Raw genomic sequence first — 17308 nt, forward strand, 5'->3', positions numbered from 1 at the left:
GTAATTACACGTAGTGTATAGTTTATCAAGCGACGAGAATACTTTTTTGTGTGAAAAAACAACAACAAAAATAACGACTTTATTCAACTATACGAATAAAGTCGTAATTTTTGTTGTTTTTTTTGCGCACAAAAAGTATTCTCCTCGCTTTATAAATTAAAGGTTGAGCCACTGCAGTCACTTAGACTATTTTAACGATGTCTTCACTAACTTTTCTGGGATGGCAGATATCGATTACCTAGAAGCCTATGGAGGAGTGAGACAGCTCTCAGATTTCATCAAAAATATCTTAATTTGTGTTCTGAAGATGAACGAAAGTCTTACGGGGTTGGAACAACATGAGGGAGAGTAATTACTGACAGAATTTTCATTTTTGGATGAACTAACCCTTTAACTATATTTTGAGGATAAATTAGAAGTGACCAAAACCTGACAAAATCTCCAAAAACTCCCCTTAGGGACGTCCTCATTTGTAAATCTGGTATAAAAATAAAGTAATTCAAGTTTTATTGAAAATGTAAGAATGCAGAAAGTTTTGAGTCATGGGTAGGTTTAGGGGTTGGGTTAGTGTGTGTGTGTGTGTGTGTGTTCCTCAAGTATGGAACATTCCGGGATAGAGTGAGAAATCCTCTTGCAGTGTTTCCTACAGGGACGCTGTCTCTCGGATGCCCATATGTATTTGTGGCAGCAAACATTTCTCTGGCACTCTCTTCACCTCCCTCTCCTGCACACTTTTTCCCATCCCGTCATTTTTCACAGCTCCTCTGAGACAAGATTTATACGCATTGCTAAGCATCTGTGTGTGTGTGTGTGTGTGTGTGTGGATGGAACGTGCTGGTGTATGTGGACTGCAGGGGTCTTCCAGTGTAATTTCTGCCGGCTGGCCCTCCAGCTCTCCAATTAAAGCTCACACACACACACACACACACACACACACACCCTTCCCCCTCTACACTAGTGATGAGGACACGTCCTCTCTCAGTATACTGAGTGTGCTTTAAAAGAAAGAGATTTCTCCTAAATACTATTGAGATTGAGAAGTGTCTTATGCTCACCAAGAGTACAGTAATATTGTTAAATATTTTTCTATTCTATAGAATTTTCTATTCTAATATATTGTATAATGTCATTTATTCCTGTGATCAAACCTGATTTTTCAGCATCATTACTCCAGTCTTCAGTGTCACATGATCCTTCGATGGCATCGGGACGAGAGAACCAATCAAGTATAGTGTGTCATAGTGGACGACAACCAACTTCAGAAGAACGTCACGACAGATCCGCATCCGAAATCACACACTTCCCTACTGTATAGTGGGCTAAAAACAGTATGAGACACAAGAAGTATGTCTTCACAGTACTCATATTCACAGTACTCATAACTACCTGGATGACCTAATACTTCCAGTGAGATTCTGAAGTGTGCATCTGATGGACACTTTGCATGAGGCCACGGGTAGGGTTGCCAACTGTCCCGAATTAGCCGGGACGTCCCGTATTTTGGCGCTAACGGCAAATCCCTTTCCCTGTCCGGCCGGGTTTTGATTTCGGCAAATCAGTTTTGGTGAATTCAAACAACGTGGTTATTGTATTGTTATGGGAAAAGTATGCTATTACTTTCTTTAATGTGTATAACGTTACAAAAGCTTTCTATTTCAGATAAATGCTATTATTTTGAACTATGGTTTGTGTGTAATGTGACTTTTTTGTGTGACCTTAAAATTCGGTCTTAGAATTAAATTGTACATAAATAGGTTAAGCAAAACAAACGTGTTTATATCTGAGAAAATGTTAAACGCATACGAACCTGAAATTACATATACTGTGTGATACAGTACAAATATTTTGAATGTCCCTTATTTTCCTGTAAAGAACCACGATTGTCCCGCATTTTTATTTTCTGAAGTTGGCAACCTAAGCCACGGGAGAGGATATGTGACGCAACTGACGCTGGTAGGTCACGTGACAATGACAACATGGCCGATGTAGTCCAGATTACATTCATAGTACACACATTCATACTACACTCTCAGAAAATAAAGTACATAATTGTACCTTTAGGGGTACAATGGCTTATCACTGGGGCTGTTCCCTCAAGGGTACAATATTGTACCTTAACCTTTAAAAGAAACGGTACATATAAGTACCTTTTAATGCTTTTTGACCCTCAAAAAGGTACATATAACCTTGAGGTCCAATAATAAGCACTATGTGGTACGTTAGTGTGTAGATTGTACCCTGGGGGACAGAAATGGACTCCTACTGTACCCCTATTTCTGACAGAGTATATAGGACATACTTTTTTAGCGTCCATGAAGTAATTACTTAGTACCAACTCAAGCCATAGACTAGCATGTTTCTTTTTTTTCAGTCCTCCACGATTGGGTTTTGTCACATCTGTGGTCGTTGACCAATAGGAGCACAGAAGCTCTTCCGTGCACAGCTTTCAAACATGGCGAAATGAAATATGAACGATTGGTGCTGTGCGGTGAATTGAAAAACAAGAATTGAAAAATTTAGAAGCTACTATCGTTACAGAGAAGATATTGTGTTATCTGAACCCAGCATAAGCGAACAAGACTTTTGCTTAAAGGGATAGTTGACTGCAAAATGAAAATCATTTGACTCAAAAGAGGTTTTTTTTGTTCAAAACATATCACAAATGTAATATAATAAAAATAATTATAAATATTATACATTTGAGATCTCCAATCATGCTCAGATTTTGCCAAGATTCCCAAGTCTGCAATCAAAACTCAGATTATTTCAATAATATCTCAATTGTTTCTCCTAAACAGAGCCGTGACTGAAGGCGTTAGCAAACTGAGGCGTTATCTTAAGACTTCTCAGATTTAATATTTCACAAAAAGACCCCATCTCACATGATCTCAACAACGTATCAAACTGTGCTCAGAATTGAGAGAACTCAAGAAGATCCCAAACGTCGCTGAATGCAAAATGAGAATATACTCATGAATCTCAGATTCATCTATAGGAAAAAGAAAAGCGTAATCTCACATGATTCAGAAGAAATCTCATCCACGTCTCAAACTGTGCTCAGATTTATATAGGCTTATTTAATTCTCCGGATATAAAGCATAGGGCAACAGTCAAATGATTCATCGAACTGTTTATGTGATAAATATTCTGTTGTTTGACATCTATTACAAGCCTCTGGAAAAGGTGCAAATCGATGTGCTAGTTTGGATCTCAAGACTGAAACCAAATCCAGCGGAGTTTACGCAACTCTATAAACAAAGACAATAAACATTTATTTTTTTTCTGGGACAAATGCAGACGAACTCTCTGATTGGAGAACAAACATGTGATGTTGTAATATCTCTTGAGATCCAAAAACACCCTGAATTGTTCCTTTTCTCAAGCTTAACGTCACATGACTATTTCCCGCCGTCCAGCGCGTGACGCACAGAAATAGAGCGATTCACACTTTTGTGACAAAGGTGTTGAAAATCTAAATGACTGTATTCTCATGTGCTGGTCCACACGCCGCAGGAAGTGGCAGGTGCAGAGGGGCATTATGGGTATGATGGGTGCTGGGAATTGAAACCAATTACATTAGCGGGTGTTGTGAAGTCTGTGCGAGCTCTGCCCCGTGGCCCTCCATTATTTCATCTGTTCACACACTCCTGGGTTCATCTGTGCGCGGACGAGACGTCTCTGGGTGTCCGTGCACTGCAAGAATTTCATTTCCTACTCAAGTGTTTTTGTCTCGTTTTCCAGTACAAATATCCTTAAATCAAGATGCATTTATTTGAGAAGCAAAATGTCCTAAGACGTTAACTCTCTATCCACCAGCATTTACTAAAAAAAGTTGCCAGTCAGCGCCTGCATTTTTTTTTATCATTCACAAAACCTGCATGGCCTTTAGAATATTTTGTTTGCATGAATAATACGCAAACATTCAATATATCAAAAGAAAGAACAGAGCCAATGCTTTAAAAAATATATAATTTTTTTTTGCCTCATGTATTTTTTTGATCAACACTTGACTGTTGAAAAGTTTCATGAAAAAGCAACATTTTGAACAAAAAGCTTTGAAGATGACGTTTTTATCCAAATATAGATGGAGTAGATCGAGTTCAGCAATTAATTTCAAATCAACTTAAAGTAAACTGTGGTGGTAACGCTGTCAAATCACTGGCCAATCGGTGTGTTACTGATTATATTTACTCACTTTGCTGGGGAAGTTCGTGTAAGACAAATCTGCACTGATTTAGTGCAAATACTCAACTCGTGAGTCGTCATGATATATTAAATACAGCGTATTGCACAGAATCTGCTCTTATCTGGCTTACTTGAACACACACGTCACTACGCAACAAATAATGGCGCGCTTGTTTATTTGCATTGAAGCAATAGCAAAGAGTAAAAAGCATTGGGTTAACAGAAAAGACATTGTTATTTTCCAACATCTTACATTTTTTTATGTTCTTTGTACTGTATTGATCTGTCCACCTAAAACACATTTTTGGTGAAAAGCATGAGGATGAAATAGGAAGGAAATTCCTTTTTTTGAAGGAAATTGGATTTTGTTTGAATAAGAAATGAATACAATCCATATATATATTGTTACATAACTACATACTACTATTACACACACACACACACATACATATATATATATAGCCTATATATAACTACTATTACACACACACACACACGTGTGTGTGTGTGTGTGTGTGTGTGTGTGTGAGTTTTAGGTGGATAGATCAATACAGTATACAAAGAACATCAAAACAGTAATTACACAGTGATACCATGGTCACTGAACCAGGTTTTGGATCTTTTGGCAGTGTGGGCAGGTGCAAATCCTGCTGGAAAATGAAGGAAGCATGAAGTGCTCTGAAAATGTCCTGGTAGACGGCTGCGTTGACTCTGGATTTAATAAAGCACAGTGGACCAAAGTCCTCTTTTCTGATGAGAGCAAATTTTGCATCTCATTTGGAAACCAAGGTCCCAGAGTCTGGAGGAAGAATGGAGAGGCACACAATCCAAGATGCTTGAAGTCCAGTGTGAAGTTTCCACAGTCTGTGTTGGTCATCGGCTGGTGTTGGTCCACTGTGCTGTCCACTCAACGCAGCCGTCTACCAGGACATGTCCAGAGCACTTCATGCTTCCTTCAGCAGACAAGCTTTATGGAGATGCTGACTTCATTTTCCAGCAGGATTTGCACCTGCCCACACTGCCAAAAGAACCAAAACCTGGTTCAATGACCATAGTATCACTGTGTGATTTCATGTAATATTCTAATTTTCTGGGATTTTGATTTCGTGGGTTTCATAAGCTGTAAGCCATAATCATCAAAAATTATAACAATTAAAGGCTTGAAATATCTCACTTTGCATGTAATGAGTCTATATAATATATTAGTTTCACTTGTTAAGTTGAATTCTTGAAATAAATCAACTTTTTGATGATATTCTAATTTTATGACCAGCACCTGTATATATGCTGTGACATAGTTAATCTGGTTTTTATTTATTTTATTTTGGCCAGTAGAAGGTCTGAATGGCCGGTAAATTAAACATTTAGTAGCCAAATTGGCCGGTGAGTAAAAAAAAAAAAAAAAAAAAATCATTTCAAACCCTGCCTGTCAACCTTTAAGGCTTTAGATGTTCTTGCACCTTCCCTCAGACCTACTCCACCCACCCTTTACTCATCAGGGTCAGGAACACCACGAAACAGAGATCCCGCTCGCTCATTACTTCCCCTCAAACACTGACACGTCCCGCCAGTAATGGACGGAGCAGCGCGGCTTCAAGGTCAACCGGCCGAGAGCAAACGCCTTCAGGAGACTCCGCTTCCCGCTCGCTCCCGCTCCGGTTGGCAGGTGATGAACACACTGCTTCTCAGAGAGATGCTTGAAACGCAAGAGAGAACATACCGACTATGTTTACTAGGATACTCGCCGAGACGGGCGTTTTTTACATCATTTTGTGTGAATTCGTCCGTTCAAGCGCAAGATGTGAAAGAGAATTCAATCCGGTATTCGCGCGCTGTCTGAGACGGCAGACATTGAGGAGAGGTTTTCGGGGCGCGCGCTTCGGATGGTTTGCGTTCATGAAACTTCTTGATCTGCAAACATCCTGTAATAATGTAGGGAACAGTTCATGTTTAACTTGCATATACGATTTACTTTTAATCCAAATGACACTTGTTCTGAGTGAACGATCAGCTATCAAGAGCATTCAACAGAAGTGCTCTCTCTCTCTCTCTCTCTCTCTCGTCATTTAACGCGTCTCATTTTACTTTCTTTGCCATTGACATCATGATCAGACCGAACTTCAAACTTTCCACTTAAGTCTGTGAAAAAGGGACTGCGATTGACAAGCTCGCCATGGGCGTCAGTTTGGTTTGAAATGTGCTGGGGACAGAGACGCATTCGGAAGTGCATTTTCAGAAGTGCTGGGTACAATGACGCATTCATTTTTTTCTCTCTTTCGCGCAGGTTATGTTTTGGAAGACGATGTCCTGTAGCTCAGGCACGGCCCCACTTTTCAACAGGCCCACCCACCCAAAAAAAAAAAAAAAAAAAAAAATTTTTTTACTATATTCTAATTTTGTCAATAATTATAAAAAAATCGCCAATGAGCTCATAATTTGTGCTAAAATAGTGTTTAGTTTTAAAAAACATTTTAAAAAGCTGGTTATATTTTGATGTTTCTGCGCAAGTTCAGCAGACAGTGAGGTTCGGGTTTGTTCCGATCAGAGCTCGTGAGTGGAGAGCGCATTTCTGAATATTCCGCTCCGCTCGTCCACTTCGTAAAAGTAATGATTATGAATGATTGTTAATAGGCTATATCTTCATAGAGATATAATTAAACAAAAACTAGTCAAAACACATCTAACAGAACATAGCCTAAGTTGTTTATTTTTTACACCTTGTGTTTTTATTTTGTTTAATTAACGAAATGTCAATCTTCGTGTTTATAACAGAAGATACAATACAATACAAAAATCTTCAAGATGTATAACGGATTGTCACCTTATAAACAGTCCCTTTTTTAATGGAATAATACACCCTTATAATAAAGAAAAAGCTTCAGTGATAAAGAATATGAACGCAATGCATTTAATTATACATTAAGCGTTTTCCTTTCGTAGAAACCCTTTATTATAAGGAAAATAGGTGGCTCTTAACGTGTCTTTCTATGGGAGGATGGCATAGCGGTGCATAGCAAATATTCAATGCATTCAATGAAAATATGCAATGGTATTCAATGCAAAACAAATAAAATAAATAAATTATTGTGGCATTAATTAGCCCATAAACAATATTTATTTTAAAGCCTAAACGAATTTGTTTAAAGAAAAACACCAGCGTTGGGCGTTTATCTGTATAGGCTAAGTGTTTCAGCCGCCCTTTTCAAACTGGCGCAATAAAATGCAACAGAATTTGATTAGTTAAACATGAAGAGGATTATCCGTCTGGCATGGCCGCTCGCTCTAACGTTAACCTAAATAAATGTTTGCTATTAGGAAGCGCATATCCAAGTGTTTGTGCGGAGTGTGTAGCGCGCACTATAGCCTATGTGGATGGAGGCGCCGGTGCCATCACTCGCATTTTCCTATCAACAGTGGAAACAACTTAAAATAGGCCTACTCCATTTCTGGTCATACAGAATATAATAATACATCAGTCGCAACTACTTTTATTTGTGTAAACTCACAACAACAAGAAAACGGTGTGCCTTTGTAAAATAAAAGAAAACGAACAGGGCGCGCTTTCATGATCTCTGTGAATTGGAGCGCGCCTCAAAAATGAACTGACAAACAGTGTATAGACAAGCCTCACAGACATGAGAAATATAACTATAAAGTTACTAAAAAAAATGTCCACCAACGAAAAAAAAATCCAATCGAAAGCAAATACGGTAGCTACCATCTGATTATGTAATCCTGTCTGTATGAAAGGCGCATCTAGGCTACATTACAGCGGAGATGTGGAGATATGTATGCAGGCAGCCTACACTGATTTAGAAAAGACTAGTTCATTAATAAACAATTAAAATGCATAGTTATTTTAAAACGACATAAGATCTCGTAGTAGACATAATTGAGGTGAAAAAATAATATGTATGTGGCAGCAATGCGTCACGTATGATTCTGCTATATTTACTTTTTATAGCTATATTAAATCCATTGGTTCATGAAACATTGATTAAAATTAAGATATAATTAATACAAAACGAAATTCACTTTAAAGAAAGGCAGCTGTTCTGTTTGAGGTCTCTGTGAAAGTTTTAAAGCAGTCTTTTAGTGCCGCTTTCAGAGCGCTCTGGTCCGTAACCTAAACTGACACGTTGTTTTTTCCCTCATAAATGCGAACACGGAAAATAAAATAAAATGAATATTATAATGTTTTTTTTGTTGGGTCAGACAATGATTACCAAATTTCTCTCTCATATTGCTCCTCACAACCACTGAAAACGGTCAAAAAAATCGAACCAAAAGTCAAATTAATATGGACGGAAGTTAAAAGTGGTGGGTACAAAATGACTCATGACGAAATCTGGGGGGTACGCGTCCCCCCCGTCCCCCCCGAAATCGACGCCTATGAAGCTCGCAACCACAGCTATATAGGCATTATATATTTCGTTTAATATTCCATTAATTAGAGACATTTACTTCATAGACAGTCTTCTTTTTTATCCCCATTATACTCTCTGTTGTCTGTGTTTCTTTGTCTGGATACAAACTGGTATCCGTATCAGTGCATCCCTCACAAAAAATGTGTGTTTGACTCACATTTACAACATCGCGCCAAACAGAAGATAGCAAACTTCATGGCATTGAGGTGTGTTTGGGTATCTGTCATACCGTACAACTGCTAACAGAAGACTATAGACACAACACAATGCAAGAAAGTCATTCTCTGAGCCATTTAGGGCTGGGAAATATTTCTAATAAAAAACTAAACACCAGCTTTGATGAAAATCAATTTCAACTTTTGTGTGTGTGTGTGTGTGAAATGGCTTAAAGTAAAGTAAACTCAAAAAGGTTAATTCAAGTAAAACAAAAATTCTATATATAACTGGCAATAGTATGTTTGTGATATAACGCATCCAGAAACACATTTTGGTGATTCGCGTTTCACCTTTATACGGTTGGATTTTGCCTGAAACGTAATCATCTGGAAATAAAGCAGCACATTGAGCCGGTTCTGCGGGAGAATAGTAGGTCAGAGACGATCAAACGGTTGTGTGTGTCTTTGTAGTGCGGATGAGCAGGTCTGAATGCCGGATCCTCCCAGCCTGATGCATTTGAGCAGTTTTTCCACTTCATCACACTGGGAAATGTGTTGCAGAATGGTCCTGCATGCTTATTAATGCTCGAGGGTCTGACTAACAGCGTTCTTGGCCTCAGTCGCCATCTACACACACATGCTAATCAAAAGCAATCAGCCAAGTCATTACAGGAAGAAACATGCATGCCAAATGTAGCTCAGAATGGAGTACTAGCATACTATTTATGCCTATACTATTCTTGCACAAATATACGTTTTAAACCGTAGCATCACTATGTGTGTTTAACACAGCAAGTGGAGTCCAGATATCATCTCAGAAGTAACGTTATTTTGCATTTGAATCCAATTTGGTGTAAAAATGACTTGACTTTTGCCAGTCTGACTTTGATGAGTCACGGAGATGTTAAATCACAGCTCTGGTTCGGAAGGTCAAGTCGAGTGTGTTGCCTCGAGATACACTCTTGCACACAGTGTGCTTTGGTTACTGCAGACTAGGGCAGATGAATCATATCATCAGGGTTTTCAAAGCATGAATAAGAACTGTACAGAACACACAATACATAATGAATCTGAATGTTCAGTTATGAGCTACACACCACCCACCCACACACACACACACACACACACTCTCTCTCTCTCTCTCTCTCACACACACACACACACACACACACAAACACATGCATTCTCTCTCACACACACCACACACACACGCTCTCACAAACACACACACGCTCTCTCTCTCTCTCTCACACACACTCTCTCTCGACACTCTCATACAAACACATATATTTTCTCTCTATCTCTCACACAAACACTCTCTCTCTCTCTCTCTCTCTCTCTCTCTCTCTCTCACACACACACACACACACACACACACACACACTCTCTCTCTCTCACACACACACACACACACACACACACACACACACACACACACACACACACACACACACACACACACACACACACACACTCTCTATCTCTCTCTCTCACACACACACACACACACTTCATCTATCTAATGAACTCCAGGGGGCAGCTTACATTGATTTCAATCAACAGCATTATCAGTCATATTAGATGCTGTAGCATCTGGTAGAAACACAATCAGATACAGTTCAGAAACTTCAAGACATCACGATGGCTGATATAAATGATCCTTCTCGAAGCCTTGCCTTAAAAACATCACAAACGCTTTAGCTTTATAGAAGTCCAGTGTGTCTGGATAGTTTTGAACACATTCTTACAGAAATTAGACAAAAATATGGTAAAATGTTTCTGCCAGGGCACTTAAAAATCCTTTAAAAAAGTATCATGGATAAAGCGATGGAATAAACTGATAATGAAAATTCATATACCATGTTTTTTTGCAGGGAATTCCCAAGGTACTTTTTTGGGTCGTTTTTTAAGGAAATATAGAATAGAATAGAAAAGTGGAACTTGAGAACATCATGCTGTGAATGAAACATGAATTTTTGAGTAGACTATCCCTTGGACAAATTCTCTGAAGAAAAACGGCAGATAAAAATGTGTCACATAAAATGAATAGTACATTTTCTTTTTCTTTTTTTTATGAACAGATTTTACACCGTTAACGGAAATCTCTGGTTCATTTCTATGGGACACTCTATATGTACATCTTGTTGATCATTGCACGTTATTCCACAGATGAAAAAATAATGTTCTCATAATCTTTCATTTGCTCCACCTGTAAAAACTCTTTCCTTTTCAGATGACGTCACCAAGTCCTCTCTATTCTAGTCTGTAACACCAGTGTATCTTGATCGCCCTACATTTATTCTCATCAACTATCCTTTCACATAGAAATGGGTCAATGGGAGTAAAATGGGTTACGACTGGTTGATTTTATGATAGTTGAAGAGTCCTAGTACATCCCATTCCTTGCACCTTAAAATTCTTTAGTTGTCAAACTGCTATTTTGAAATATGAAACACTCTAATATTGCTAAAGAGGGCAAGAACTGGTGAAGATAGTAAATGTCTTCCCATGGAGATTTCCCAGAGTTTTAGAAACGATACTCCAATTTTCACCTCCTTTTACACAGTTCACAGAAATCTCCAATTGTTTCCTATATGGGGCATCGTACAAAGAGTTAGCAACAGTAACAATAGAATAATGTTTAAAGTTGTTTATGTGTCTATGAGGTGTTTTTAATATGCTTTAAGACAAACCATGTGTAAATTCATAAGTCGACACCATTGCTGAGTATTTCCTCCTTAAAACTGCAGTGAACCAAAGACGCTTTGAAATCGCTGGTGTTTCTGACGTCACAAACTACCTTGTAACCAATCAGATCAACGTGTGATCGTCAACCAGTGGATCTCTGAGCTGAGTGAGTGAGTGGAGGCGGGGCTCATTTGCATATTCATAGAACCGCACATTCTAAATGAGGCGAGGGTGTCGAGTTACATTCAATCTATTTTAAGGCAGGAAAAAACATTTAAATATGTGATTTTAGTGATCAAAGATGAGTTTTAAGTGATAAAATGATTGACTACAGGGGGACTTTAAATATCTTAGAAGCGCTTTGGTTGTGACTTGCGAGTTATAATGGAAGCTGGGAGAAATGAGCCAATCTGGGAGGTGAAAAACCAGAGGGAACAACCAGAATAGGAAGTTCATCTTGGTGTCAGCAGCTGAAAGATGAGAACCAGAGGGAATGTATTCAAGGTTGCCTAAAACCCCCCCCCGTCGGCTCCTCAAAACGCAGCTAAGCGAGACACACAGCAAGTCTGGCCGTCTGATGCTGAGCCCATCGTGGAAAGCTGTAAATACGCTGGCGAATCATAAAGCCAGCAGGTGCGTTCGCTGCTGACGGTTAATCATCCACCTGTCTCCCTTTCTCGTAGCGGGAGGCTCTTCAAAACACCTTCCTCATCAAGATCCTCACAGCGCTCCGGTTCCCTGACGCACACCCCGGAAACGCTCAGTCACATTCAGAAATCAGGGGGGAATGTGGCCACATACCAACCAAACAGGTGCAGAAGACGATAGCATGTTTGTCATCGAGACTTCGCCGTGTTTGGATGCCGCGGGATACTCCGGTGATGGATATAACGGCGAGAGAACGATAGCCTCCCCGCAGAGATCTAATAAATAACGCAGGAATCAAATGGAGATAAGGTTTCTCAGCTCCCCAGAGGTTAAGAGCTGCTAAACGAGGTTTTAGCGCAGGAGTATCGCCTCCGATAAAGGTTAAGTCCACTTCAGTGAATCCGGCGCTAAATCACGTCGGACTGGAGTATCGGTTATTCAACCAAGAGGAAAAAATGGCTATTCAAGCTCTATTCAACAGCTATTCAACAAGCCTTTAACAATGCTGTCAGTGCATTTAAAATAGCTGTATGCAAAGAATATCAGGGTAATTTTTATGGAGCAAGGTTTGTAAAAATCACAGCAACTATTGTACTTCTATAATGTAACCCATTTCTGAGTAAAAAATGATATTTGATGAGAATAAAATGATTGATTAGACCACAAAACGCTGGCGTTACAAAACAAAATACAGCATGTGGTTGGAGGAAAGAACTTGAAAATGAGGAGGGCTTGGTGATGTCATCTTTCTGGTCTACACCGACTCGATCACATGATTCGCTCCAATGCCCCCAATGGAAAGCATATTTACACAGTCTGAATCGTTCCCTATCCCCAATATAGTGCACTGTGTGCCGTTCACCATGTGGAAAATAGTAAATGTGTGAAGAGTGAACGATTGCAGCCGCAGCTTCAGCGTCTGTTTATAGTGTAGGGGGCGGAGCTTCAGATTCTAGAGAGCATTTGATTGGACAGGAAATCTGATGAGAAGCTGAAGTGCAGAGTGATGTCATCAAAATCACTGATCCATATTGGCGGACGTGAGAGACTAAGTTTTGAATGCTTATATCTTTTACATGTGAATTTTGTCATTGTTTTGGACCAGATTAGATAACAGTAAAGCTGACATATTCATACTAAAAGCCAAAAAACATAATTTAATTATTTCATGAGGACTTTAAAGGTTCACTACAGAATTCTGGGCTCGCTATTAACTCCTTGAGGATTAAACAAATCCTCTGTATTGTATCTTTAAACTAAATGATAAATACCAACAATATGTTTTTGATGTACACTTGATGCTCAAGAAACATTTCTTATTATTATTATTATTTGGGAAAACTATTGTGCTGCTTCATATTTTTGAGGAAAGGATAATATTATTTTTTTAAAGGATTCTCTGATGAATTTGAAATCGAAATCATCAGAAAAAAAAATCTTACAGATCCCAAACTTTTGAACTATTGTCTAATAACTGATATAAATACACTTGACTGACTTCTGACAACATTTGTTGTTTGAAACATTCAAAACAACCCCAAATCATAAATATATCTATTAACTTAGATACAGTATCGATACAGACATATACATTTCAATATGTTTCTGACAGCGCAGCTCTAGATGGAACGAAAGCTGCCTAAAAATAAAACCCATGAGCTCCTCGCTCATCACCAACGCCCCAGAAAGCAGAAAACTTCTCCCAGGTTCTTTTCTTTCAAAAACTTTCATCATCTCCACATTATTCACGCCTAAATGATTTAAAAAGCGTGTGTTAGAGAGAATTAGCGCTCGCGGGTCGGGTCCGCCGTCCTCCATAGGCCTGAATCAGGAGAATAAGAGTCCTGTACATCTGCCCTGTAATAGATAACCACAGTCACTCGGAGTGAGTAATGGATGGATGTTTAATCTGCTGAGGTAGTGATACCGGGAGAGCGAGCGAGAGCGGCGTAATCCTTGTAATCCACGGTAAACAAAGTCTTCCGCTCTACGAGTGTTATCAGCAGTGGCGCTGGGAAAATATAAAGTGCTTTTGAACATATTAGTGTAATCCAATCCGAAGCCGAGGAGCCCGAAAGGTCTTCGCAAACTCTGAGCGCGAATGTGGGTTTCATCTTCAGGGACTACACAAGACGGGAAACAGACCTAGTTTTTAAATAAAAGACTATGACTATGAGAGTCTTAAAAGCTGGAAGCTGAATTACGGCGCTGTATGTGTGTGTGTGTGTGTGTGTGTGCAGATCAACATCTTTAGGCCAGAAGGTCTTCATACTGGAAAGATCCATGTAGGATAAACACTGGTAGTAAAACAAAGACAGGAGGAGATTTAAAAACAAGATAATAAGGAAAGATAAAAGGAGGTTTAAAATTTAAAAAAAACTGTACCAGGAGCTACAAACTTAGCATTAAAGATGGTGTAGAGATGGCAAAGACTTCAAGATACCACAAAATACCAGCGGTTCGTGATTACAACAAACCCAAACGCTAAAAACTAAACTTCAGTATGTGCTATTATTCACCAAATCACGCGGCTTGTTGAACAGAAGTGATTGGACTAATAGTGGACAATAAAACAGTTTTACTTTTTACGTTTGGGTGTGGAAATCTCACCAAGGCTGCATTTATTTAATCTAAAATACAGTAAAAATAGTGCAATATTATTGCAACTTTTCTATGTGAATATTTTCTAAACTGTAATTTATTCCTGTGATCAAAGCTGAATGTTCAGCATCATTACTCCAGTCTTCAGTGTCACATGATCCTTCAGAAATCACTCTAATATGATGATTTGATGCTCAAGAAACATTTATGATTATTATCGTGCTGCTTCATATTTGCGTGGAATTCTTTGATAAATTGAAACAGCATTTATTTGAAAAAGAATCTTTTGTGACATTATATCATATTTTGATCAATTTAATGCTGAATAAAAGCAATTTCTCTCCCCAAAAGAAGAAAGAAAACAATCTTCCTGACCTCAAACTTTTGAACGGTAGTGTCCTCAGCTAACGGCGGCACTGCAAAACCCTGTCGGAAACGTGCTGTGCCAGCTCAGAGAAGAATGTGAGCGGTCGGCCAACTGCAAGTGTGACCGTGCCAAAACCCGTCCAGAGCCCTACGAGACCCTCGTCCACGCCAAAACAAACCTGCATCATGATTCATTCCCGAATGATTATGGATTCATTTTGCACCCCTAAACTGTTGCAGAGAAACCTAAAGAATCAGTTTCAGGAACTCCCTGAATCAAAAGCGAAATCAAATCTTCCAAGTGCCTGAAGGTTTCCACCCCGATATAGCATTACTAGACTTCATAGAAGAGTTGCACACGATTAGCTCACTCAAAAATGAGTTCTGGCCTTTCCAACAGTCACGACAAACTTGCGCTTCATGTCGTGAGTGTTTGTAGTCGAGTGAGGCCTGCGGTGCCTTTTGATTAACTGCAGCCTCTGACAATATGCCTCCAATAGAGGAGAAAAGTGGAGACCCTAATGAGCTCAATGTGATTTGACTCCCGCCGGGGAGCGCTGAATACACTTTGTCTTCTATTGAGAACGAAATAATCAAGATCTTTTGTTACACCGTGACTTTAAGTCGCCTATGAAGTGAAACGCAAACTCCTGCGCAGAACCTCAAGTTTGTTTGCGGCGCGCGATCACACGCCGCTCTCCAGCTGCGGATCAGGTTTTATCTTCCACGGAGGTCTTATTTATAAACCCTAAGAGGTGTTCGGCAGCTGTAGAAATGACTCACTCGCTAAACGTCATCATCTTCTGATTCACAAAAGACCCATTTAAGGCCCCTTTAATCTAGGGAACACAACAATACGCCGAATACAATTACAGGCACAACGTGAACTAATCTAAATCTTCTCTTAAACAAAAGCAGAGAAATGTCATGGATTTATTATGCTTTGCTCAGACGAACATGGAAAGGGAGGCAGGTTCCTGTGATCTGAGGATGTTTGCCCTCTAGTGGAGAAGAGGACGCAACTACAAGATTTGGCTGGTGTTCAAAGGGCCCCAGGCAAAGGCACACTCAGCATTTAGTTCATTCAGAACGCACATAAGACAGCAAAACAGCTCCCGGGTTCTGCCATCAAACGACCGGTGGCGTTTAGATCTGAAAAGCATATGCAGTGCCATAATAACCTTGTCATATCAGCAGAGCTTCAAAGACAATGAGCTTCTAGTAAAGTTACGGACTGTAAGATGCTGTGCATGCAGAAGTCAACTGGTTCAATGTAAAAGACATGCATGTATGACAGGACTTTTGACTTTACATTTGAGGACTTTCATTACCATCATCACAATCGCAAGTAAAATGGAGAATAAAATGCATTAAAAAAAGAAAAACCACTGCATTGTAATGCATAAGCATGGTGTAGATTTTTTTTTTTCTGCATATAACCCACAATCTAGTCATCCATGTCTGAGCACAGACCCTCTGCTTGGGAGCTGCATCATTAAAGCCTCAAATATTTCAACATCGAATACTCTTTCTGAGACCTCAAAGCACCAATTCACTGCACAACCTTCAAGATCGTGTTCATCCAGAGGTCTTCCCCCTCCTGATCTACTGCCAAACTTAAGCATAAATCTGAGCTCGAGCTTACCTTCTTCCGGGGCTGCCATTTCATCATATTTGTAAAGCTAAAATGAACAGCATCAAAACATCACGATGGCAAAGAAGTGGGATTCAGGACGAGGACATAAAGTCACAGTGTCTCCGGACGGCAGATTCATGACGCTCTCCAGGCGCGCGAACGTGCGTAAAAGCGCAGAGCACTGGAGCCTCTAGTGTCCTCCTGATAATCCAACACGCGCAGACTGGAGAAATCTGCTCGTTTTCGCTTCGACTGCTCGTTTATGTTCGTTCAAATGCGCGATTAAGATGATTCTGATCATATAAACCCAGAAGGGACACTTGGCACGCTATATGAGGAGACATTCGCTCTCCATCGTGACAGCGGATGATGTTGCCTCGCGCGGAAGAAAAGAGAAGAAAAACTTTCCGTTCTGATAAACGCTACACGGTTGTTCGCTTTAAACAGTCCGGTGTCCTTTAAGTGTCCGGGGGAGGTCGTTTAAACGTGCGCGAAAGCGTGAAAAGTTCTGCATTAAACGAATGCTGATGGAAAATAATCCCCAAAATAACTGTGGATCGAGATTCCAGAGATGATGCGTAATTCTATACATACACGCACAC

At 39.6% G+C, this 17308-nt stretch overlaps 1 protein-coding gene across 3 annotated transcripts in view; it reads right to left on the reverse strand.

Moving 5' to 3' along the window:
* The window catches only part of ttc28 (tetratricopeptide repeat domain 28), a 307380-nt gene that overhangs the window by 174862 nt on the left and 115210 nt on the right, over positions 1 to 17308 (reverse strand). Inside the window, exon 1 of one of the 3 annotated variants that reach the window (XM_084400085.1) lies at positions 16716 to 17308. This exon is cut by the window's right edge and continues 206 nt beyond it. The exons of the other annotated variants lie outside the window; for them this stretch is intronic. Coding sequence (XP_084256211.1) covers positions 16716 to 16742 — 27 coding nt within the window. The 5' untranslated portion in view covers positions 16743 to 17308. The remainder of the gene's footprint in view (positions 1 to 16715) is intronic. 3 annotated transcript variants of the gene reach the window in all.

This window comes from Rutilus rutilus (assembly GCF_951802725.1).
Source record: "Rutilus rutilus genome assembly, chromosome: 25".
Classification (NCBI taxonomy): Eukaryota; Metazoa; Chordata; class Actinopteri; order Cypriniformes; family Leuciscidae; genus Rutilus; species Rutilus rutilus.